Genomic DNA, 16,374 nt, shown 5'->3' with positions numbered 1-16,374 from the left:
TTGACAACAAAACCACCCCCAATGTGGACTGGACAAATCCCTAAGCTATTAGCGGGTGACCATGCATTTTAGATCGCTGATAGGGCCCTAAGAAGGCTCGACACAACATGAAACTTTGCTCGAAGTATCAAAAGAGTCTCTACACATTAACTCGAGCCTTGAGAAAATATCAGCATAGTTTGCACAATTAAAATAAAGACTTAAAAATAAATGGTGTTCCAACTAAAGTGATCTTGACAACATTCACACGCACATCATTGTGATGATCCATTTAGTTATTTATTGTATTGATACACAAATTAAGTCTATTTGTTTTTTTCAGACTGTTAAGGAAAATAGGCACAGTGGACATTTCAGTCCCTCGCCATGGGTAAACGGAGAGGCATACATCTGTAGAGCATTATGGAGAAAGCCTACTTGGTTCATTTAAAAGTGACAAGACAGAGCTCTCTGTTGGTCTATTCAATCATTTATTACAGTAGTGATACAAAATCTATTAGCTCTTTCAGACTGTTAGGGGAAACAGGCGCAGTGGACATTTCAAACTTGTACTGTTGAAGTAGGGGTACATTTCCTCGGTAAACACATCAGTAAAGCTGTACAAAGTAATATTTACAGATGGATCTGAGAATGACACCTCCCCACCCTCGTAATCCAGTAGGACTCTGATGACTGTAGGTCTTTCGGCTACTTTGAGCTCGGCCCGAGTCTTGACACCAGCCCTGTACTTCCCATTGATAAAACGGATGCTCCACAATCCACTCACTGGTTGCATTTTCAGCAGCTGCTTCCGTTGGATTGACTGCCTCACCACTCCAAGGGTCCAATTGTCATTGTCACCGACCTCAACATCCCAGCTGTGACGACCAGCAGTGAAGCCCTTTGATCCCAGTACGCCAATTTGAAATCGCTCTGGGTTATCAGGTACTGTTTGCCTTTCCTCTGTGTATGTAAGTGAAGTGAGATGATCGGCAATGATGAGCTTGAATGAGGCCGTATTTGGGTCCAGAGTCATTGGGCCTTAAGGGAGGGAATCATAATTTATTGCACATTCAGCAATACATTCAGGAAACAGCCTTTTTAACTTGATACCAGTATTTTGTACCACAGGAAGTTGTTTATCACAGTTGACTACAGCCTGATAATGGACTGGTACAACAAATGTTTACAGCTCACAATATTAAAGGTGCTCTAAGCGATGCTGGGTAACGTCACTTCTGTTGACTTTCAAACAAAACAGAGAGCTAGCTCGCTACTTCCTCCCCCTCCCTCCCGTGCTGCTCCCATGCAATTGAAACTCTCCTATAAACTAGCATCTCGTCTGTGATTGACTGGAACAGTTTGTTATGTTTTTATGGGCTAGGTTGGCCCAGGTGGTTTTTGTTGCCGTTTTTGGAGCCTGGGCTGTCCACAGAGATCGCATTTTTTTTACAGTGTATTCAGGACACAGACAGCTAGCAGTTGGTTAGGTGATGTTTGTAGTAAGTGACATAAAATGTTTTAGCCTAAAAAACGTGTGGCATCGCTTAGAGCACCTTTAATCAGGTGCTTTATTGAAAGTAATTAAAAATGCAGAGAAGATTTTGCAATAGTAAATGACTGAAGCATAATATTTGTCTTCATAGAACCACATGACTTTCTACACATAACCATTCTTTTATCACTTTAAGTAATCATTTACGGTATACACATGAAACATGTTCAAGCACTCACAGGCTTGATGAAATGACTGTAACCACAGTTCATGATTCAGAGGGTAGACGTGTTTGGTCATGTCGATCAGGGCACCTGACAAATCCTCTGATTCTGGTGTTGAGCATTTGAGTCTGAAAGATAGTTCATCATGCACATTGAGTCTGTATTACCTTAAGGTAGTACAAGTTGGCAGGAGAATAAACAAGACATACCTCTCGGGATTTGAATAGTACTTCTGAAAAAGAAAATCACACATACGTATTCTAGAATGCTCAGTCTTGTTAGAATCAGAACAATTTTGACAGATCAAATCAGATAAAAACCTTTTCTTGGTATATGATGTGACCAATACAAACATCCGATATTAACATCTGCTTTTGGTCAAGCCTACCTGTAGAAACAGGATGTCATCGGATTCCATTTGAATTTTTACTCTGTCAACAGTTTCTGACAAAGTAGTAATCTCTCCATGAACCCTTTCTATTCTGCTGTCCAGGTCTCTGTGTTTCTGCTCCTTTTCCTCTCTCAGGGCCACAAGCTTGGCTTCTTCTTCCTTGCGGAGGAACTGATAACATTTTTCAAAGTCCTGAATAATCTGCAGCTCTGCCGATTGTGCCTGAGTCTGGAAACATAGATCAAGATGACACTATTAAAGAGAGATCATTTGTCTAGTTAATCCTGTCTAGTTTTGTTTATCATCCATATAGTATCCTACCTCTATGTGAGTGGCCATGTTTTCAAGGTCATGTTTTGTTTTCTTCAGGATGTTGAGGCTTTGATTAATATCAGAAATTCCGTTTTCCATTTCCTTCTGCACTTAAATTACAAAATTAATCACAAATAAATCATACCTGATAAAAATGAATATGATATTAAAATGTATATATGCATTAACTAAAATATTATAAATAACTAATAATGAACTAATTTCAGTTCAGTGGTGTGCTGCTTAAAGGGATGATGTGACACAGAAAAAAGCCTTACCTTTAAATCCTCCACAGCTTCCTCAATGGGAGAACACACATGATTTTTATGTTTTTTTGATGTGTGGCAGATGACACAAATAGGCTGCTTGTCATCGAAACAGAACAATTTAAGCTTCTCCTCATGCAAGGGGCATAGCTGCTGGTCAGGTTGAAAAGCCCTGTTTGTTCTTTTTAAAGACTCACAGAGACTCTTGAAGGCCAGGCTCAGTGTGGGCTCCTCAGACGAACAATTCTTCCTGCAGACGGGACACAGCAGAACTTCCAGGTCCTTCCAGTACTTCTGCAAGCACTCCTGACAGAAGCTGTGACTACACTTCAGTGTCACAGGGTCCCTGAAGATGTCACAGCATATTGGGCAGGAAAGGTTGTCCTCACACAGAGTGAGTTGATCATCCATGGGGACAGTTTCCAGTTTGCTTGTGGCTGTCGGGACAAACTGTTACTGTTTCAGTTGGGTTTCCGGATAAACAAGCCCTGCCCAGTTTTTGGTCGACTGTTGAATTAACCCTGTTTACACAAGATACGATTTTAGACAAGGTCCATAAAGTCTCACTGTCTTGTTATATTTTCAGTCTTCATATTGTAATAGCCTAAATGGAAGGGTGAAATGGCAATTATGTACTGTATTATGAAATGTACGGTTTTCTACTTTTACATTTACTGCTGCAGTTTTTAATTTGAAATGTAATGTGGCATCATATTATCTGTTCTTAAGAAGGATAGAAAGAAAAGATAAGCATAGGACTCTGACCCTGACGTCATTGTCATTTCAGAATCTTGGTTAATGACTGGAGTGGTGGCGTGGTTATTTATGCTAGAAACAGTTTAAGTTCCTCTGTAAGAGTTTCCACTTGTACTGGGTCAGTTTCATTTATTAGGCCTAGGCTAGCCATTAGAGTAAAACTCGGTGGCTGTTTACCGTCCTCTGCCAATCCCAATGCACTACATAGTCTCTCAGAGCAATTCACTTATCTGGTTAATTCTGAAGCTGTCATTTTAGGGGACTTTAACCTAGACTGGATCTCTCCAGCAGCTGATGACTTAAAACATGTGTGTAATGAGTTCATCTTACCAAATGATCGCAGAACCCAGATGACCTAATATGAACATACCCAGTTGTTCATCCCTGTTAGATCTCATTCTTACCAATACACCTCATAATGATATGCATAGTTGTGTATTCCCAATGGATTTCAGTGACCATTGTCTTTTCTGGACTGCACCCCAGATAGCCTATAAGCCACACAGAACAGTTGTCAGTGGTCAGTAGAGTGGTGTCACTGATGGAGAAGCCCCATATCAGAGAACATTTTATGGGACTTTTGGAGGCAGAGGAATCCACCGGACAGTCATATGACAAGTTGTACCTGATGTCAACCATGTCCCAGGAACGGCTCACTGGCCTTGCCGTCATCAGATTCAATCACTCAGTATGGGAGCGTATTTCATACGATGACATCACTGATGATTTTGCATCAAGGAAGGCCAGAAAGGTCAGGTTTTAGTTGGTGTTTTCTGTTCTGTAATAATTGGATTCTCTTTAGTGTGTTTTCACATTTGTGTGATGAAAGATTTGTGTTATTTAGAACATTTATTCTATATTTTATTTGTATATTCTTAATATTTTATATTATTGTTGCTCTCTGCTCTTGTTACATTTTATATATATCTGATTGTATATATTTATGTGTATAGTGTGTATTTATTTATGTCCTGATAACGTATACTGGCTGTAATTCAATGTAGAACTGCCACTGCAGCATGGAGTTTGCACATGTAAAAGAAAGACTTAAAGATAAATGGTTTTCCAACTAAAGTGATCTTGACAACTTTCACACTCAACATCCATTTAGTTATTTACTGTAAGTGATACAAAAATGAAGTTCATTTGCTTTATCAGGCTGTTAGGGGAAACAGGCGAAGTGGACATTTCAAACTTGTACTGTTGAAGTAGGGGTACATTTCCTCAGTAAACACATCAGTGAAGCTGTACAAACTCATATTTGCAGATGGATCTGAGAATGACACCTCTCCACGCTCGTAATCCAGTAGGACTCTGATGACTGTAGGTCTCTCGGCTACTTTGAGCTCGGTCCGAGCCTTGACACCAGCCCTGTACTTCCCACTGATGAAGCGTATGCTCCACAATCCACTCACTGGTTGCATTTTCAGGTACTGCTTCCGTTTGATTGACTGCCTCACCACTCCAAGGGTCCAATTGTCATTGTCACCGACCTCAACATCCCAGCTGTGACGACCAGCAGTGAAGCCCTTTGATCCCAGTACGCCAATTTGAAACCGCTCTGGGTTATCATGTACTGTTTGCTTCTCCTCTGTATATGTAAGTGAAGTGAGATGATCTGCAATAATGAGCTTGGGTGAAGCTGTGTTTGGGTCCAGAGTCATTGTACCTAAAGGGAAAATAATTAGCATAAAATGTTTGAAACCAACATCTGATGAGACGGAAACAGAGATTTCTAGTGTGTCTTCTAAACAGACATTCATACACCTGTCTCACATTTAAAATTTTTTTTTTTTTTTTTAAGATAATACATTATGCCGATGGAAAGTGTCTAAGCAAAGTGTCTAAGCACTCACCATCTGAATAAAATGATGGCAACAATAGCTTGTGATTTAGAGAGCAAATGTATTTGTCCATTAGGGCACCTGACAAGTCCTCTGACTCTGGTGTTGTACATTTGAGTCTGCAAGACAGTTAACACATAGGCCTACTCTGAGTCTGTATTTCATTTAGGCAGTAAAAATGGCCAACAGACAGAATGTGACATACCTGTATGCATTTGAATAGTATTTCTGAAAAAGAAACAAACCTGGTTATTTATTGACATCTAACTTTACCACTGCCATTATTGACAACTAACTTTAATCCATTAACCATTTAATTCCTACCTGTAGAAAAAGGATGTGGTTGGATTCCATTTCCCTTTGTATTGCATCGATAGTTTCTAGCAAAGTAGCAATCTCTCCATAAACCTTTTTGATTCTGTTCTCCACTTGTCTGCATAACTGCTCCTTTTCCTCTCTCAGGGCCAGAAGCTTGGCTTCCTCCTCCTTGCGGAGGACATGGTGAAGTTTTTCAAACTCCTGAATGATCTGTACCTCCGAATATTGTGCCTGGTTCTGGAAATACATATGATAAGATAAGACTGCTGTACAAGGATAATTTATCGTATTGATCAATTTATTGTCCATAGATTACCTGTATTTGAGTGGCAGTGTTTTGGAGGTCATTTTTTGTTTGCTGTAGGATTTTCAGGCTTTGATGAAATGTGGAAATTCCATCTCTCATTTCCCTCTGCATGACAAAAGAACATTTGTGAATAGCTTTCATTGAAATCTCAACCTATTTTAAACATAGTGCCAACTGATATGCATCATGCACTTTTTCTAAATAATTATTTCAGGACTACTGTGATAAGGGGAAAAAAGCGTTCACCTTTAAGTCTAACACAGTTTCCTCAATGGGAGAACACGCATGGTTTTTATGCATCTTTGATGTGTAACAGATAACACAAATGGGCTGCTCGTCTTCAAAACAGAACAATTTCAGCCTCTCTCCATGCAAGGGACATAGTTGGTCTGAATGGCCAGCTCTATTATGTCTTTTGACAGACTCACAGAGACTCTTGAAGGCCAGGCTTAGTGTGGGCTCCTCAGTTGAGCACTCTCTCCTGCAGATGGGACACAGGGACACATCCAGGTCCTTCCAGTACTGATGAAGGCACTCCTGACAGAAGCTGTGGCTGCACTTGAGAGTCACAGGATCAGTGAAGATAGCATAGCAGATCGTACAGGTGAGGTTCTCATCAGGATAACACGATTGGTTGTCTATTCTGGGCTCGTGCTCGTCATTAGCTCTGACTGACTTGACTGATTTGGAGGTGAAGTTCCTGCCTTTATGAGCCGCATGGTGTTTGCGTTTCATGTTCCCAAGCAGATAAACTACTGAGATATGCCAGAGGTTCTCCCCTGCCAGCTGTTATGAGTTACAAAGTTTGGTTCCTAAGCAACATCTTTAAACTGCTGTCAGACTGTGTCACACCATGACAACATGTTCTGAATTCCAAACACTGCTGTTTTGCCACAATCACTAGGATTTAACAGAACTATGTTTCTGAAGGAGCTTTTCCTATTTTCCTAAAGCCCAAAATAATCCCCCTGAAGAATTTATTATTTATATAATTGGGGCCTAAATGAATCATCCTCTATCTTGACTATACTTTACTAGAAATCATAAACCATTAAAGGCAGAAAGGAGGGTAGTTTCTCACCTTCAAAATCTGACCTTTTTCAGTAAAAGTGACCCTGGGATAGTGAATGTTGTCACTAGATTAGGCTGTGATCAGGCACCACTGGTCAGCAGTCTGTTTCAGAATCAATTTTCACACTTTAAGGCCTACACACACGGCCGGAGACGCAGCGGCGATTTATGGCAGGCGACCGGCAAAATTGAATAGAATCTATTGAAGAGAATGGGACAACGCATACGGCACGTGGAACGACCGCCGTCACATCGTTCTAATCGCCCCCATTCTATTCCTCAGGGCGATTTGATACATCATAATAGAAAACAGCTGTCTGGTCAGTGTATCTCCACTGAATCGATGGGTGAGGATCGCGTCGCCAGTAGTGTGTGTAGTAAATAGATGAACAGAATTCCACCGTCACGTTTGACTGTCGCATCGCTGGCTGTTTGTGGTGGGCTTTAGGTTTTCAGTCATAATGCCTTTACAAAAGCTATCAGAGAAGGGTCACACCACTTTAGCCATCGGCTTGATCTTTTAGCCCATCATTCTGTCCCTTCAATCATGAACGTCAGAGGAGATCTTGTCCTTGTTCTTAACCTGCTGAATAGTTTCTTTGTGAGAACAGGAGGGTGAGACAGCACAGAGACTCAGATACTGGGGTTTAGAGTGTTGGGAATGAGAGGTTGCTGGGGTTTAGAGTGTTGGGAATGAGAGGCTGCTGGGGTTTAGAGTGTTGGGAATGAGAGGCTGCTGGGGTTTAGAGAGTTGGGGTTTAGAGTGTTGGGAATGAGAGGCTGCTGGGGTTTAAAGTGTTGGGGTTTAGAGTGTTGGGAATGAGAGGTTGCTGGGGTTTAGAGTGTTGGGAATGAGAGGCTGCTGGGGTTTAGAGTGTTGGGGTTTAGAGTGTTGGGAATGAGAGGCTGCTGGGGTTTAAAGTGTTGGGGTTTAGAGTGTTGGGAATGAGAGGTTGCTGGGGTTTAGATTGTTGGGAATGAGAGGTTGCTCTTGTCAGTTCTCTTTTGGCACTTGACTAAATGTGAACACTTATTTCTGTGTGTGACTGCAGTGCAGGGATGGACTGGGACTAAAAAAAGGCCCTGGACATCCTTCCAAATAGGCCCACTACCATTTACACACACACACACACAAACACACACACACACACACACACACACACACACACACACACACACACACACACACACACACACACACTACTGTAGTTGTCCATCATGATACAGTCTCAGTACAATGAAAGTATCATATTCAGAATATTTTTACAAAAATATTATTTTGCTTCATGCCCTAATTCATATAAATAGTCTAAACCAACAGGGACATCTATACCATTATTGTAAATGGGGGTCTATCAATAAATGGCCTTGAGTGTCTGTTGCAGTTGCCAATACGCTATTTTTCTTATTAGCGTTTCACCTGAAAATCTGAAAAACTCAAATTCAGAAAAATACACCTGTTAGTCATAAAGATGAACAGACATTCAAGGCCATTTATTGATAGACCCCCACTTACCATAACGGTACAGTATATGACGTCCCTGTGTTGGTTTAGGCTACTTATCAAAAATAACCTACCGGTACATCGAAGGAAGCAAAAATGAAAAGTTAGTGTGCAAAAAGGCATGTGTGGTGTGAAGTAGTGACATTTGTTAATCTTGGTGACACTGTAGCCTTTCCATTGTTTGGATAGCTAAATGAAACATTGAGCCAGGCCGATGGCCGTTGGATGGACAGCTATTCTGGACTCTTCCAGAATGTCCAAATTGCCAGTCCGCCCCTGCTGCAGTGACAAACCAAAACACTGTAGCACAATTTTCAGGTATTGTAGTAGCTCCAAGGACCACTAGATGTCAGTAGACATCCATACCACCCCATCTGCATGATTCAACCCCACCTTCTCATATTTTGGTATAACTGAATAATAAGATGCATTGTTGTGTATAACAGTGGTAAGCAGTTAAGGCGAAATGAAATGCATGCTGATCAGATACAATTAACATAGATCCTGGTTGTTGTTTGGAAAAGCATGTAAAATATGTAAGTGATGAATGGGTATATCATAGGGTTCATCCAGGGTTGTAGTACTCGAGTTCTGACTCAATACGTTATTTATGGTCTTGGAGTTGTCTTAGACTCACTGATATTTGGACTCGGACTTGGCCATTGGACTCACCAAATACTCTAGTTTTTACCAAGTACTGCAGTCTTAAATATATACAGTAAATAGCACTAGAAGGTGCTTTACAAATTGTGGACCAGTATCATTTTACTTTTTGACTTTGCATGAGGAACTCTGGAATGAATGAAGGGAAATAGAATTATGTTTTATTGCCCAAAACTGACCCTTGACACCCCTCTCCCCTTTAAAACTACAGCAATAAATGAATATTGTGGAGAAATCAATATGAATCCCTGGCACTCTGAAATGAAAGTGCTGCCATGTTAAGTGCCCCAAGCTGGGATATTAGTGATTTGAGGACTGCCACTGCAGGCCTTCTGAAACCACTGCATTTCAAATGAACTCATATTTCCTGTGTTTGGTCAACACACTATCATTTGCTGGCGCTGCACATAGGCCTACAACTCTTGTTGGGGTGACAGTCTAGAAATTGTAATCAGAGAAGTTATTTTAAATGTTCATGCCATGCCATATTATTTAGAAAAGACTACACATGGAAGGACCTTGCGTAATCAAAGGCTAAATTGCAGTACCCAGTGTGGAAGAACGTGTTTGCTGTTCTGGACATTGTTTGACTCACTAAGTTTTGTGCCACAAAAGACCAAATATCACACTAGTGTTCTCTCCCTGTTGTGTGAATTGGACCTCATGCTTTCCAAGGTTACCATGGATGATTCATTATAGGCCCAGCTGTTTCTGGACACATTTTCTGGGGCCTTTAGAATATAAATCCCAGTGTATTCATTAAATATTTTTAAATGTGTTTAGCAGTTGTTTATGTACATAATCAACTTGTCAGACACCAAACAGGACGAGGACCACAAAAGCGTCACGTTAGATTGTTTATTTAAGGGTTGGGGGTTACAGGGGTTTCAGGGGTTCCGGGAGTTCCAAGAGTCTGCGTGTGTGTGTTCCCCCAATAGCCGAGCAGCAATGGCAGGAGCTGGATGATCCGGGAAGTCCTGGGGGAAACACACACACAACAGCAATTGAAACGAAGCAGCAGGCTAGGCTGTATTCGTAGAAGAGAGACGGAAGGCAGGTCAAGATTACCGGGGCTGGAGATCAAAGAAGTAGTCGAGCGGGTCTGGGTTCACAGGCAAAGAGTCAGAGTCGTTTTCTAAGACAGGCAGGTAGCGGGTTTGCAGACGATCTGACAAGTGTGGACTGAAAAGCAAGGCTTTATATACCGGGCATGATGAGTGGTGAATGCAGTGCAGCTGGTAGGTAAACGAGGGTGAGGCAGAGCAGAGCAGGAACAGGTGGAGGTCATCAGACTTTAATCAGCGCGTGTTACCAGGCAGAGAGAGAGCTCATGACACAACTTTATTGGATCTTGACAGGGATCCCAAGGACAGCGATTAGTTTCACCTAAAATGACTTTAAGAGACTGGTAAGGGATAATGGACGACACGGTGGTCTGTTCACAGAAGTTAATGCACGGTCGAGGTTGTAAAACGGCCCCGACGCGACCACCGTGGACATACACGCGACACATATCAACTAATTTCTCAACTTGCAGGACAAACTGCCGTTACTAGTTCTAAATGGATGGTTGCCAAAGGCCAGTCGTTAGTTGCTACAATGTTGCAATGTTCTAAACGTCTGCATTTTACAGCTCGGATGCAACGTGACAGTTTATTTAAACTTCACAATGAGTTCGGCGAATTAATATACAAGTGTGATACGGCCAAAATAATGGATCTACTTCATAGGTGTGCAAATAACATACGGTTAATGGTCGTTCTAAATTACGTAAGACAATGGGAAATTCAACCAAGCAGTGGAATAAATCTCTGTAGACACTTCTGTAGCCTATTTCAATCAATTTCTAAATTCACCTACACTCTTAAAACAAATGTGTTGTCCCTATCTGGACACAGAGATGTGTTAAAAACACCGCAAGTTAGTTTTAAGAGTGTATAATAGTCCATATGTCAGCCCCATGCTACATACATACATATAGCTCATGACCTCATAAAACAGAGGAGCATGGTCTTGTTTAGGTAATGCTTGGGACAAAAGCAGAAGACAAACTGAATAAGAAAAACTGAAAACAGAAGTAATGAAGCTTAAACCATCTTTAACAGTGATGCAATATCTTTTTGTCAATTGATTGGCTGTTCCTTTATTTATTTGTATTACTATGTATTTATATTTATCACGAATTTGTATCACTGTTAATTGCTTTCTTCACCCATTCTCAGTCGCACAATCTACCTTTGACTAAATCAGTGGGATCTCAGCAGATGGGTAAAGGCTGTGTGATCAGTAATCCTTATCCAACTTCAATCTAAAGTGGGTAGAGGAAAAAAGTCTTATAAACTAATTCATTATACCATGTCAACAAATTGTTTTCATGCTTTTCACGTAGCAGGTGAAAACCCAAGCAATTGGAAATGAACCTCCAGCATATTCTATTTCAGAGGATGCTTTCATTTCAGTTTTTCACACATGATTTGAGGCCCCCATTTCAATTGGATTAAATGGACAATTTCACTGCGCCAACCAGGGCTGCTTACTAAGTACCTGTACCATTGATCCCCCTCCATAACTGTAGAGAAATTCATACGATTGCACTCAGGTGAAGGATGCATTTGCGCTCAGGGTAAAAAAAAGAGAAAGAAATAGATAGCAAAAAAGGGCAAAAGGTGTGAAGTATACACACACACACACACACACACACACAAGCACACATGAACACATAGACACACACCATCTCTCCTCTTCCACATCAACACACTAAGCTGGTAGCACTGCAGGGAGATGAGGTGATGGGTGATGTAGCCGGTCTCATTTGGAGAGGCCAAGCTTGGGGCTCAGACTCCTCCTCGAGGTGGCTGGAGGGAGGCCAGCTGCCTCAGCTGCTCCTAGAGAGAGAGAGAGAGAGAGAAAGAGAGTGTGTGTCAGATAGAGAGAGAGAGAGTGTGTGTGTGTTTGTAAGAGAGAGAGGGAGAGAGAGAGAGAGAGAGAGAGAGAGATTGGGTTGACAGTCACCACACACCTCCACATACTCCAAGTGGAGTTTAAAGGAGGAACATCAATTCAATAAGCCAGAGTTGACAGGACAGCGCAATACACCACATTCACTCACCACAAGCTCATTCCTTTTTTCCCCTCTTTTTGTAGAATGTTTTGTAGAAAAGCATGTTAGAGAGAGGGAAAGAGAAAGGAAGAGAGGAGTGGGGGAGCAAAAATGATACAGCATGATGTTATAGATTTGTGCTCAGCAATGAACTTTTCTTTCAGTCTTTTACCACTTCATCATTGCAAGCAAAAACAACATTATTTGTATCAGGTTGCTGTGCCTTGAGGTTGGAAATCTCTTCATTTTTGGGAAGTATGGGTCCCCCCCCCCCAATTAGTGTCATGAAACATCAACAAACAGCACAGAGTTCAAGAATGTGATATAGGTGGTTGATTTGAAAGTTACTTTAAAACTTTTTCAGGGACTCATCACTACTCCATGTCCGTGCTGCTTCCATGGGAGTCATGGATTTTAATCTACTGGCTTCAATTCAATGTCTTGCACATTCCCCTGGAATGTCTCCCCCTCTGCCTCCCAGAGTCTTCACTTTAGAAAAAAAATGGCCTTGGGCTTATGGGTGAAGAAAAATTCACTGGTATGAATCCACTTAAGTGTTGATGTTTAATAAGCTATTGATTCTACCAAAACTGACGCCACACGATCAAAAAAAGCTGTTCTACAAATACAGATCCAAGTACACAATACTGGGTAGGCCTACTCTAATGATACCAGTGAACTCATTCTTGTTTGTGGATCATATTTGTATCACTTCCTGAAATATAATTAGAAAAATCAGAAGATATGCAGTACACAGGGAAAAGGGTCTGTGTTGAAGGATAAAGGAAATGACTAGAAAGCTATCGCTTTCTCTGGGTCTTTTCAGAAGCAGCACAAGGGGTTGTTAGGTCTGAAAATTGTCTTTGTGCCCGTAAAAGTTGAGGGTTGATGAGGGAAAAGTTTATGTGGTTAGCTGTGGTTGTGGTTTAGAGCTACATGGGCGCTATAGAGACAAGTAAGCATTGAACCAGATAGGTTTGAAGCGGAACGGTCAGTAATCAAGAAACTTTGATTAAACTTTCCGTCAGACTGTAAATGGGTGATTTATTTATCATCTCCTTTTACTTGTCTGGCAATTCAAGCTTCCAAAGAGAGAGCATTGACTTTTCTAAATTTTGTGATGACACTGTCATCCTGATGGCTTAAAGTTCAATCGCATTTTCTTCTTTTTATCATCCTCAAAGCATGTAGAATATACACCCTTGCACTCTCCCACGCAAAGCCATTGGAGTTATTTGCAGGGTTTTTTTTGAGACTCATTCGTTAGAGACGAATACCTGTATAAAGAGGCCCTTTGTGCTGCGCCAGAGATTAGTGGAGGCACAGGAACAGGTCACAGAGTCCAGACTGACTTCTCAGTTCATCTCTTTGATTGAGTCGAAGACAAGCTGTGTGTTCCGCCGCTGAATGGTGCCGGATGCCGTCACTCGGGCAACACTCCATTGTCGTCAGCTCCCTTTCGCCAACACGGCGACGAAGACAGATGGAGACAAGAGGCCGGTAACCGGGATACAGCGCTGGAATGCAGTGTCTCATCCTCCAATTAGAGCTCAGAATAGCTAATGACAGGAGCTTTGTGCCTTGTTAGGATGCGACGGTGGCAAGGCACAAGATCTCGTTTGACACCTCAGACAGCTCGGAGGCTTTGAATGTCACATTCAAGAAAAAAAAAGTTTTCTAAGGTGAAAGACTAATTCCGGTTATACAGCGGGAAAAATGTTTTCTCAGGTGCTGTAAGAAAAAGAGCAAGTGTTCTTTGGGTATGAAAATCTCTCAATCATGTTAAGTGGCTCTGGATAAACATGACTCATACAAAAGCGAAAAGATGTTTAATTTTACCTCAGGGAACGTCTGAAAACCTTTTAAACATGCCTGAAGTCAGATACTGTAGGCTGGTACTACATAGTAGATTATTTCTAATGACAGGTTTTTGGCACTATATAAATCATCAATATGAAACAACAAAATTCTACATCTCAAAATTGCAACTTTATAAAAATGAATATAACGCAGCCTTTGCCTGCACATGTACCCATGACATTGGAATCAGATGCAGCTTTGGTTAAAAGCCTGTATAACATTTAATTAATATAATCTCTTAATGACTTATGTAGTTGTGTAGAGGTGAATTGAGCATACTCCAGCTTTAATGCATGTGACTCCGATTTCTGTGTCATTTCAAATCACTTCCATGCTTTTGGAAACATCATGAAGTTATGTTGGTTTGGTCAATGGATATTGTGCTGCCAATCATGCAAGATAATTTCTCAGACATTATCTTCTGTGAGGAACAGAGAATTTCTATAAGAAACCGGTAATGCTAAAAACACAAACACTTTACAGAAAGCAATGAATTAAAGATGAAAGAAGAGAGCAATTTGCTTCATTTATTTTTTGTGTATTGAGCTTGGGAAACATTTGAATTTGATGGGAAACATTTGATGACTTACCTAACATTACATTATATATACAGCTCTGTTAGCAAGCACCTGTTTTGGAGGTCGTATGGGGTAGTATTTGTTTTTGTGGTTAAATAATGTGTGTCTGCTGCTGCTAACACCTGGTCCATCAACATTACTCTCTTATGGCCCTGAAAAAGTAAGCCTGTTGATGGCGGTTCTTGATTCTGCTCACGGGATACAATCTCTTTGCCACCAGGATTGACTGCCTGCAGTGACTTTTAAACTCTGGTTGGACTGGAGTGGACCTGCCAAGAGAGGGAGAGATGAAAAGGTGCAGAAAGAGAGAGCGTCAGAGAGGAGAGAGGGAGAGAGAGAGATGAAAAGGTGCAGAAAGAGAGAGCGTCAGAGAGGAGAGAGGGAGAGAGAGAAATGAATGGAATGAAGGTGGGCTTTAAAAGTAAAGCCCTAATCAGCCATTGATCTGCTTCAGTGGGGGCCAGGTTCTGTGTGGGTCAATATAAAGTGGTGGGTTCTTCGATTTTGATAAACAATGATGTATGGTCGGCGTGGAGAGTGGGAAACGAGGCGAGATAATTGTTTTGTTGGTGCTCACTCCTCATTCGGCGGGCCCTCGTGAAGGTCATGCTTTATTGAATGTTTGGCAGCGCTTTTATCCATGGCTGTACTGTTATGGATAATAGCATTATTGATTATAGCGATCGCCCTGATCGTATTTTTTACGGAGTCTTCATGTGGCCCCATAAAGAGGCAACTCCACATTTAAATGAATTCCTCCAGTCAAGGTGAAATAAAATGCTACTTCATTGGTTCGGTGGTGGGAGAGGCATTATTTATTGAATATAATTCGAGGACAGGAAAAAACCTACACACACACACACACACACGCGCACACACACACACACACACAAACAGTCACGCAACATCTCCATTAGTACATTGTGTGTGTGTTCACACAGTGGTCACATAATAGCAGAGAGAGAGACAAATAACACATATTATGTACATGATGGACGGCCCCCATGACCTGAGCCCACCCCGATTTCACACACACACACACACACACACACATACACACACACACAAATAAAGAGATAGAGGGATGCTATCAATGAAGGCAGACATTCTGGTTGTCATTTGACTTTGCTCCACATCAGTAGCCAATGCCATCATGCCGGAGGGCAGCTCTGCTCGATCCAGTTTGCTGCTCATATTGTGGACTGGAGAACCATAATGACATTGATGTTACATAACCTCTATGCTGATGGAGACTTTAAAGAAAGGAGAAATATCTCCCTCTTTCTTTCTCTCTCTCTCTATCTCTCTCTCTCTCTCTACCCCCTCCATCTCTCCATGTCTGGGCACCAGTGCTGAGAAGAGCCACTTACTTTTGTTTTCTCATCTCCTGTCTCTCTTTGGGCTTCATTATAGGGATTGCATTCTATCTGTCTCATTGCGTGTTTGTATTTGGGTGTGTTTGGCTGTTTGTTTACATGCCAGCCCGCAGTGTCCTGCCCTGTGTCCTCCCATTTGTTTATTGCCGGTTCTATGGGCTTGGTGATGTCGGGGCTGAGGTTCAGGTGGTCGGGTCTTCCGCTTACAATGCCAGACGTAAGGCACCACCGAACCTTATTAGTGCTGACCTTCAGGTCCAAAGTGCCAGTGCTGACCTTCAGGTCCAAAGTGCCGGTCATCTGTATGCTCAGCCATTCCAGTGTGCACTA

At 41.6% G+C, this 16,374-nt stretch overlaps 2 protein-coding genes across 2 annotated transcripts; both read right to left on the bottom strand.

Moving 5' to 3' along the window:
- Positions 1-260: 260 nt before the first annotated feature.
- Positions 261-4,229, bottom strand: LOC125310646 (zinc-binding protein A33-like). Its single transcript, XM_048268263.1, has 7 exons — positions 4,049-4,229; positions 2,680-3,914; positions 2,411-2,506; positions 2,087-2,317; positions 1,908-1,930; positions 1,714-1,826; positions 261-1,020 (listed from the first exon to the last, which is right to left on the bottom strand). Exons 2-7 carry the CDS (start codon positions 3,076-3,078, stop codon positions 506-508), a joined length of 1,377 nt encoding a protein of 458 aa, XP_048124220.1. The 5' UTR covers positions 3,079-3,914; positions 4,049-4,229; the 3' UTR covers positions 261-505.
- Positions 4,230-4,383: 154 nt separating this feature from the next.
- LOC125310813 (nuclear factor 7, brain-like) lies at positions 4,384-6,689 on the bottom strand. Its single transcript, XM_048268529.1, has 6 exons — positions 6,139-6,689; positions 5,902-5,997; positions 5,592-5,822; positions 5,473-5,495; positions 5,280-5,386; positions 4,384-5,092 (listed from the first exon to the last, which is right to left on the bottom strand). Exons 1-6 carry the CDS (start codon positions 6,625-6,627, stop codon positions 4,578-4,580), a joined length of 1,461 nt encoding a protein of 486 aa, XP_048124486.1. The 5' UTR covers positions 6,628-6,689; the 3' UTR covers positions 4,384-4,577.
- Between the last annotated feature and the right edge of the window lie 9,685 nt (positions 6,690-16,374).

The sequence above is a fragment of the Alosa alosa genome, chromosome 17 (genome assembly GCF_017589495.1).
Source record: "Alosa alosa isolate M-15738 ecotype Scorff River chromosome 17, AALO_Geno_1.1, whole genome shotgun sequence".
In the NCBI taxonomy this organism is placed as follows: Eukaryota; Metazoa; Chordata; class Actinopteri; order Clupeiformes; family Clupeidae; genus Alosa; species Alosa alosa.
This window is presented reverse-complemented; position numbering and strand designations above follow the sequence as displayed.